Source organism: Telopea speciosissima, chromosome 1 (assembly GCF_018873765.1).
Source record: "Telopea speciosissima isolate NSW1024214 ecotype Mountain lineage chromosome 1, Tspe_v1, whole genome shotgun sequence".
In the NCBI taxonomy this organism is placed as follows: Eukaryota; Viridiplantae; Streptophyta; class Magnoliopsida; order Proteales; family Proteaceae; genus Telopea; species Telopea speciosissima.
Genome location: NC_057916.1, coordinates 35,550,117 through 35,560,093, shown reverse-complemented (window position 1 = coordinate 35,560,093; position 9,977 = coordinate 35,550,117). Strand labels below are relative to the sequence as shown.

The window sequence follows — 9,977 nt, the reverse complement described above, 5'->3', positions numbered from 1 at the left end:
GTTTGAAAATGACAAGAAACAAAGTCATTACCTCTCACACATCTGATCTGCCTAATAACTCCAAAACCACTTAATCGATTAATCCTGCTGAGCATGCAATTCCAGGATCTTTATTCAGAAAAGGGGGTAATTTTTCAGAAAGGAAAACACTTAGCTCATAATTGATGATCACAATCACACTTGGCTAGCCTATTTAACTACTAAATTCAACTTACGAATCAACAAAAGAGAAAAAAAAAAAAAAAAAAAAAAAAGAAACAAAACGAGTTAAAAGGAAAATTTTAAAACAAATAAAAGTTAGACATCTGTCAAGATAAACGATGATACAATCATAACATATGCTAAAAAGAAAAATATAGCTATTTGAATGAAGAACTTCGGATTTTCCCTCAAGTTCGGTGATGTAACCGCTCTGCAAACCAGAAGAAATCTATTTCATAAACATTTGGAAACAAATGTAATAGAAAACATGATAGAAGAGGATCATTTTCATCTCCGGTCCTCTGCCCGGTACAGTGGTCCGGTTCCTCTCATAGGGGGCCGGAAATGACGATCTAACCCCCTGCCCGAACACACTGCCCGAGGGAGGTTAAAACATCATTTCTGCCTCCCTATGAGAGGAACTGGACAACTGTACCGGGTAGGAAACCGGACAGCAAAAGAATTCTGATAGGAGATGGGGAAATGAAAAGGAAGCAGTTAGAGTTACATTAAGGATTATGATCTACAGAGTAAAAGAACCTGCCTTGCAATGCGCTGAGAAAGTCGGAAGAAGGGCAAACTCTGAACGATGACTAAGCCCGGCCCAGTTAAGACAGCAGTAACTAGGTTCTCACTCTACAATATGTCATAGATGAAACAGTTAAATTAAAGACAAAAATGGGCATTGCTACAGTCTGGTCAAATTTACAGAGGATGCCAGGCCTAGGAGGTTACATGGAGTGACGTGTTAATATAAAAGTTGGTACAAAATCGCCTACTACAAGTATTTGTCCTGTTAAGCCTACAGTTCAATTCGTTGACTGCATAGCAATCATAAGGTTGCACAGTCAATCCAGATTGAATTTGATTTACTTATATTCAGATTAGTCCAACTCAAAGAAACTGAAGCAAGGGTCAGGCATTTACAAGAACCTAGGTCTCTGTTAACCAAATTTACTCAAATAGTAAAAAGCTAGATTGAGTTTTTACTTTCAAGCACCCATTTTTGTTTAAAACTGAATAATCTCTGTAGTCGAAGCATTGGTTCACTGAATTGTCCATGACATTTTAAGATAACTGAATAGATACAGGTGGCTAAGATTAGCCACCCCATACCAACAGAAATCAACTAGGGTAACTGTATTCTTTGGTAGATTATAGTGTCCATATGGATGTGATGCAAAATGCCTAATATGAAATTTGACCCATGTTTAAGTTGAGATAGCCAAGTCAAACCATAAAAAACAAGGAAGGTTTTTACTACTAGCCAAAAATTTCAATCGAACTATTATTGTGCTTTCGAAACTGAACATGAGTGCAATAGAAAGACTACTATGTCTCACAACTTCACAAATGAAAGACAGGTAGCAGAAGCAAACAGAACAAAGCCATATATTGATATCACAAGCTATAACTGAACACTAGTATTGATATCTCAAGCTATAACTGGAAACAACATAGCATGATCTTACCAGGAATATGATGGTGGTTTTGAGAGAAGAAAAATAAAATGTGAAGGGGGCAAGAAAAGATTAAACATAAGAAATCAACCCACCCCGAAGACCACCCGCCTCATGGGGCCAGAGTATTTTACTTGAAAATTTATGGAAGCTGTCATGGCAACAATGCAAGAGGCATCAACAACGAGTACTTCACCCACGTCAAGATTTTTCTGTACAACTAGCACAGAAGGGAGTCCCCCAGATCAACCAAGATTAGTCCGAGAAGCATAAAGAAAATAGGGAAGTTATTATAACTTAAAGGTAGACATGTGGTTTGGAAATTTAAAAGCAGCAATATAATCCAATGTGAGCAACAGAGAATAGAGGTAACTAAACAAGAATTCTAAGCTGCAGAGCCTTGCATACATTTTTATGAATAAATGATCTTTGAAGCATAATATGGCGAAGGCAAATGCAAAAAATACTAGGTTAGAGGATCTTAAGATGCAAACAAATAAATCAAAGGTAGTGCAAAGGCCAAGTTTCTCAAAAAGAGTAACAGTAGCAGATTATTGAAACCTTCATCCTTGTTATGTTTATGAGAGATATAGAAGCATGTTTTCACATTATCTGAAAACACAAACAGAATTCTGAAGTCGATTGATTTGTCAATTCTAAGTTGGATTCTTTTTCCGCTACTGTAAACAATAAAAGACTGCAGACAACACTAAGAGCTTACATTGAAATTAATTTAATGTAGTCATTTTTGTAAGCCAACCAATGCACTTAGGAACTAAGGGTCTTGAAGAGTGTGGGAGAGAATAAAATTCAAGATCTGTACATGTATGATGAATATATATCTTGACTGACAATCTCCAAGACAACCCCGCAAATTGGAAGAAAAAGCAGGTATAGCCATTTCCTATGCAGCATTTTCAAGCTACAACTCATATCTTATGAAATATCTAATATCGAAAGTTTGAAAATCTCAGGAAAAAAACTTCAGCTGGCAACCATCAAGGACCAAACTCTTCCTACATTCTATAGATCAAATTCTTGCACGTGTTACATCCAGTACTATGGCTAGAATGTATTCTTGCCAGTGTTCAGAGTCACCACTAACTTGATATGGTATATCGGCATATACAACTTTTTTCTCTTTCAATATTCACATTTTATGCAGAAACACAAGCATATTTCTACTTACTTTCAACAATTATGAATCTTTGATAGCTTCACTGAATCTGAACTCTCTACTGAGAAATTTAGGAAACAATCTGATGCGGATCCAGAGTTCCAAAATCCTCAAATTGGATCGTTATGGGCCCACAACTAACAAGCGAATCAATTTCAAAAGAGCAGTGGCAATTTCTGTACGTATGCTGAAATATTGGATCCCCTTTTGGTAAGAAAACAAAATCAGGGACGTATAGGTAAATAAACTTGATAGGGAAGAATGGGATAAAATAAAAACAGATTTTAGAAAGAGAGGACTTTTGTATAATTATCACAGAATCTGGCCCTTGTTGCAATTATTAAGAAACCCTCTTCCTCAACCAGCTAAGGTGGAAAACCGGAGCGTTTTTCGAATGAGGGAACTCATGCACACAGGCCTCAATCAAGTTAAAATTTAAGAGGTAGGTTGCTAATCCACAGGCCAACAATCGGCAACCACCAATCAAACAAAACAAAAGTTTGAAATCAAGAACAGCCTTCCTGAAACCAACCCTTGCGATACTAGTGCAACCAGATTTGATTGCAGATTTGCAACTCACAGTCGGGACTTGGGAAGGCTTTTCGATATGAGTTTCTAGGGTTTGAATCGTCCTGTGGGAGGAGGTTTATTCCCAACATCTGAGCAAGAAAGAAGAGGAATCAAGGAAGCTCAATCCCACTTCGTGAGGCTAATAGTTATGTCAAGACGAAAGGGTAGAAGAAGAAAAACGAATAGGGGAAATAGAAAGAATAAGGAGGAAAAGGTATGGATTGACTATACCTGAATCAAGAGGGTGACAAAATCAAAGGAGGAGAGGGACCTGAACACACAGCTCTGGGCACCAACAAGGTAAGCACCTTCGTTCAATTTCAACTCACAGTTGGGACTTGGGAAGGCTTTTCGATATGAGTTTCTAGGGTTTGAATCGTCCTATGGGAGGAAGTTTATTCCCAACATCTGAGCAAGAAAGAAGAGGAATCAAGGAAGCTCAATGCCACTTCGGGTGAAGCTAATAGTTATGCCAAAACGAAACAGGGTAGAAGAAGAAAGAAGAATAGGGGAAATAAAGAAGAAAGAATAAGGAGGAAAAGGTATGGATCGACTATACCTGAATCAAGAGGGCGACAAAATCAGAGGAGAGGGAACTGCGCACACATCTCTGAGCACCAACAAGGTAAGCACCTTCGTTCAATTTCATTCAAAACAATGCAGCCACTAATCGAGGGGTACAACCAAGTATATAAAGGGAAAACAACTTCTAATCCTATCTTGAAACTGAAATAGAGTTTGATTCTATACTGGACTTGGATTGAAACAAGCTTTGGACTCAACTCTACTTGCCATGAATGACTCTAAAATAAAGGGAAACAAAAAACAAATTACATAAGTCCCTAATGATTCCTACGTCTAGCTGCATCAACTCTCCCGGTCTTAAAAGAACTCGACTCCATCTAGTTAGGTCGCGAACCCAAGACACACTTGTAATTATCTCGACATTGGGGTGGCATGTATCTCAGGGAAGACGGACGAACTGCAATCCATGAATGGGGAGGAGACTGATCCATATCTAAAGGAAGAGAAAACTGTTGTCGTCCCGGTATGTCCTTCAATGCATGAGGCAACATAAGAAATGTACGCCTTCCTTGTTTTACTTTGATGGTGTTCCATACACCATCATAGTGAATACCAACATGTCGTTGCCAAGGTCGCCTTAGGAGAATATCACAATGCGTCAACAAGGTGACTACGCCATGGTTTAAAGTATCGACCGATACAATACGATATGGACCGATACATATCAGTATCGGTCGATACCGATACGTATCTTTGTTTTAACAAAATAGTATGTCTCGATTGGTATCGTATTGTAGTGGCTGATACAGACAGATATGATACTATACGGAGCGATATGATAAGATGGACTGATACTTACAATACGTACATTAAATGTTCTGCGAGAGTATCGATACGTATCGGTATGTATCGACCGATACGACTCGATACATACCAATACAACTCAATACATACCGATACGGTCGATACCAACCGATACACGTTGATACGGTCATTAAAGGTCCATGTGACTATCAATATATGATTTTGTTTTCGAGATCAGAGATTGCTGGAGATTTCATAGGAAAAAGAGATTTCACAGAAAAGGTAGGTTTTAGAAAAACTTGATCTGTGTTTAAATCATGGTTTTTAATCCTATTTTTTGCTATAAATCGATAAAATTAGATAAAACTAAGTTTGTTGATACATCAAGCTTGATCATTGCAAGGATTTGTACTCAAATCGATGAAAGTATGTCTCGTTATACATTGTTCTCCATTTTAGTGTTTATGCATTATGCATGTTATATATTGCTTATTTATATAGCTTTTGCCTCCAACAGTGTATTTCCATGTGTATATTGACCATTTCCATGCGTATCTGTAGTATACAATACGTATCCCCGATATGGTCCGATACGATACATCTCTTAAAATCACCCTTCCGATACTGATACTCTAAACCTTGGACTGCGCAAGGCTCATGGTAATGTAGTGGCCCAAACTGTAAGTGTACTCAAACTATTGCAGTGGCCACTATTGCAGTGGCCTCTTCTTGAGCTGTAAATCCAAAACCTCGTACATGAATCTTCTTAAAGAGCTGCTTTTGTGGAAGATTGAGTGCTCGAACAAAAACAGCAGAGATGCAATTGGCTTCTTAATGCAAAGTCGACCTCAAACCAGGGAAACCAACGGAAGATCGATTGCAGCAGGATCAATACAATAAAAGGAACAAAACAGAAACTCTTTTCTTTTATTATTAATTTTCTGTTTACATATGAAAGAAAAACAGCAAAGGATAGGAAAGAAGAAGAAAGGGATATAGAAGGTTGGATAGGATCAGAAATCTCAGCCCACCATCCTCTCACCCAAGGCTTCTCACCCACGGTATCTCACCGTTGTCGAATTTCACAGCTTCATCAATAGCTCTTTTCTCTTCAATCTTTGCCTCTTTTCTGCTCAGCTGCATACTTATTTATAATAACCCCATACAAAGCAACCCAATCCTAATCTAAGTAAGAAACTAATTAATACAACCTATAAAATAGAAAATAGACTCTAACTAGGATTCCTAACAAAACTATGATTCCCAATTAGGATTACAACTCAAATAGGAAACTAAATAAGTGTCTAATAATAAAAATAAATAACACCTAAAATCAACTCCCTAAGCCAGAAAAGGTGAGGCTGGCATGAACCAAATTAATAGGTACAGCAAGGGAATGACATACACATGAAGTCAAGCTGTATCGTCGTCGTCAAGAACCCACTACTTGGGAAGAGATGAAGGAAATTTTAAAAGATAAGTATCTGCCTCAGACATTCAGAAGAAGATTACATGATCAGTTGAATACTCTCCATCAAGGTAACATGACTGTTGAAGAATATATGGATAAGTTTAATAATCTCTTGGCACGTACGGGTGTAGATGAGGAAGATGATCAGCTCATATCTCATTTCAAATTGGGATTACGAGCTGATATTCGAGATAAGAATCATAAGATAGGGGTAACTCCAATACACAGTTTGAATGATTATTTTGAGAAAGCCATGGATGCTGAAGAATTACTCAAAGCTGCCCACAAAGATTCACTCCACAACCAAGTGATGGAAATAAACCTTACGTTCCCAATTGGCCTGTTGGTAATGTAGTCCTAGGTAGATGTTAAATCTACTAGGAGCCACGTAAATCAGGATCATAAAATTTGCTGGTTTGGAGGGGCAGATTTGAGGAAGTTGGGTCATATCAAGGGTTAGGCTTAGGGTATTGGGGTTGAATCTAATAGAGTAAAGCTGGGCAGGTTTGGGGGAATCTAATAAACTAGGTTTGGTTAGATTTGAATAAGTTTTGAAATTTCAGAAAACTAGGGTTTCGGGTTTTGAGTTTGGGGAAGAAGAAGGTGGTGAGTTAGGATTTATAGTGGAGGGTTTAGTCCAAGGTTTGGATCGAGTTTTCCAAATGGGGAGAGGGAGGTTCGATCCTAATATGGAGGGTTTTTTATGGCTGGAAATGGTTCAGGCGAGGTTTTTAGGTTTTAGGGTTTAATGGGAGATGAGGGGAAATAGGGGCTGCAAGCAAGGTCAAGTGTAGGGGATGGGGTAAAGGGGCCGTGGCTGAAATATGAACAGATTCTTAAGGCTGGAATGGTTCAGCTGAGGTCTTAGGGTTTCGGCAGCTTGGGGGGAATGGTAGTTTTTAGGGTTTTGCAAGAAGGAAGGGGCTGAGGTTAAGATCGTGTGTAGGGTTGGGCGAAGAGAGGCTGTGGTAGATGAAGTTTGGACGGGTTTGGATCGAGAAATAAGGCTGGGAAGTAAGATAGGTTCGGGCTGGAGGATTAAAAAGAAGAAAAGTACTCGTAAACAAAACTGTAAATACTTACTGATTTGCAGAAATTGCAAGACAGCAGCTTGAAGATGATTGTGTCTCCCGATCTACCAGATGCAAGGAGCTGAGAAGAAGGACCTCCCGATCTACAAGATGCAAGGAGTCAATCGGAGTCCACTGATCCCACCACTTTGATGTTACTCACAAGGCAGCCTTGATGTTACTCACAAAGGAGCTAACAGCAGCAGCCATGGCAGCAAAGCTGAAACAGAATTTTCTTAAACTTTCATTGTGGGCAGTCTCCCACGATTTTGCTATTAATAAGATGGCCATAGGCCCAAATCCTAATACAAGCTAAAATGATCCTCTAAGGACCAATAGAAATAGAAAGCATCACTTAAATTGAACCAAGGTTGAACCTGGTTCAGTTTAAGTTCCAAAATAAACTAGGTCTAACCAATAGAACTGACTCACTTAAATTGAACCAAAATTGAACCGGGTTCAATTTAAGTTTACAAAATAAACTAAGGCTAAAATAACTAAGTCCTAATCTTAGGGCTGCTTTTATTTGCAGATGCTTGGATCTGCATCAGTTGGATTCCCTACCCGACCTCCACAAGCTACAGTGGATAAAGGTAAGGGTCCTATAGATAACCGAACCATTAACAAGTGCTTCCATTGCCAAAAGGAGGGTCATTATGCAAAATTCTGCGATGATGGGCTGAGATAGCCTGGCTGAGAGAGCTGATTCTATCCCCCCTTCTATATCCCTTTCTTGAAAGAAAAAAACACTCATTCTTGAGTTTTGATCATTCTTAGACAAAGCTTCATGTTGTGCACGTCCTCCATCTTCATGCTTTGATCTACATCACTTCTTGCCCGGCATCAACAACTGTATGAACATCTGCAGAACCAGTACCGTGCAAAAGAATACCCTTCTGTCTGAAGAGGGGAGCTTTATCAACTAATCTATTTAAGAATGATGTAAGACTAACGGAATGAGCTTCAACTTCATCACCATCGGGATCATCATTGGGCTCATCATTAATCTCCAACATCTCCTTGTTCATATTAGCCAACAATTGCTCCAATTCAACCGTAGTCAGATGATAAGTACGTTTAGGATACTTACTGTCAAAGTGGCCTTTCTCACCACAATTACGACACACAAAGCTTTTCAACCAATCATTGCCTCTGACAACGTCTGACTTCTATTCTTCCCCTCTATGTGATTCAGGCTTCTTTCCTTCAATCCGTGGTGGAGGTCTATAAGTTAGAGGAGCCTTGAGTACTTCTCTTCAGTTGTCTTGGCATAAGCTGCTGCCTCATCAACGGACCTAAAATCAGTGTTAGCCAACTCTAGTTGGATCTCAGTACTTAGCCCGCTGATATATCTCATAACCCGTTGCTGGTCTGTCTCCTAAAGTCGGCGGCACCTTGAAGATAATTTGTGGAACTCTATCATGTAGGTATCCACATCCTTGTTGCTTGGCTGAAAATGCAGAAATTTGTGAAAATAGTACCTTCTACCTCCCAATTAGTAATAGACCCAAGTCGCCTAATAAACCTAGAGTGTAGTACGTCATCCCACCCTGAACATACGTACCCAATTGTTGAATAATGTACACCAGAATACCGTGGGGGTATTCTGGTCTTTTTGATGTTTTATTTTTATTATTATGTATTGCCTAGCTATGTCGGCTATGGCAGGGTCATTATTGTCACTAAGTTGTATTTTTTCAGATTATAAATATATGGCTTGGCTGATCACATAGATCATTCAAGCATTCTTTTATTTTCGGTTTTGTTAACATGGTATCAGAGCCAACTTCTCTGATCTAGGTTTTCAAAACCTCCCCCCTCCATCGTTTTTTCTCTTCCACCCTTCTCTATCGATTTTTTTCTCTCTTTCTTCTTCCTCCTTCCTTGGTTCTCTCCATCCATCAAGGGCAACACTAATGAGGTGATCCCATTATGATCTAGTTGCTGCCCTCCATCCCACCTCACCATATATGCCCTAATTACAGTTCCCGATAGCTGCTGTTTTTTCTATTTTCTGCGATTTTTGGACTGCTCCTATTTTTTGGAAATCAACCTTATCGACTTGGGAGGTTGATTGTTCACCTTTGGAGCACTACTGGCAGGCCTCTAGACAGCATCTATCACAACCATATCATCAGATACTGAAGCTCTGCAAGTTCCAGCCCCCTTTTCCCCTACATCAATCTCAACTGTCAGGGTTTTTCAAAACCCTGACACAATATCGATCTTAGGGTTTCGGCCGCCTGTTTGGGGAGATTTTTGAGGGACGATTCCCTTGTCATATTGCTACACTCGACCTGTTTTTCAGCCACATCTGCTGCAGATTTTTTGAAGATCTGATTTCTTCAATTTTTTGGATCAATCCTTGCCTAGCTGAATCATGGGTGACTCTGAGATTACTACTGCTACTTCTGGAGGAGATGGTCAGACTAGGGCTGACTTTCTTCCCTATGCTGCTGCCATTAAGCTTGATGGTACGAACTATTTAATATGGGCCAGATCTCTCTCCTTGACCGTGGCTGGTAGAGGACTAACTGGCCATCTTACTGGCACCACTAAACAGCTCACTAAGGAAGGTGCTGCCCGTACTAAATGGGCTGCCAATGATGCTATGGTAATGTCCTTTGTTTTGAATTCTATGCAAACTGACCTCTCTAGTCAGTATCTCCTCCTTGACACTGCTACACAGATATGGACTG

The 9,977-nt window shown here is 39.5% G+C and overlaps 1 protein-coding gene and 1 long non-coding RNA gene across 2 annotated transcripts; both read right to left on the bottom strand.

The window, feature by feature from the left end:
• Nucleotides 1–264: 264 nt before the first annotated feature.
• LOC122648828 lies at nt 265–1,906 on the bottom strand (the record flags this gene model as incomplete). The annotated part of the gene is made up of 3 exons (XM_043842077.1): nt 265–412; nt 746–837; nt 1,757–1,906. Coding segments are annotated over 3 exons (357 nt in total), but the record flags the coding sequence as incomplete, so codon positions are not given.
• A 3,442-nt stretch (nt 1,907–5,348) lies between these two features.
• LOC122649037 lies at nt 5,349–8,716 on the bottom strand. The gene is made up of 3 exons (XR_006331160.1): nt 8,529–8,716; nt 7,465–7,471; nt 5,349–5,361 (listed from the first exon to the last, which is right to left on the bottom strand). It is a non-coding gene; the product is annotated as an uncharacterized LOC122649037 (long non-coding RNA).
• Nucleotides 8,717–9,977: the final 1,261 nt, after the last annotated feature.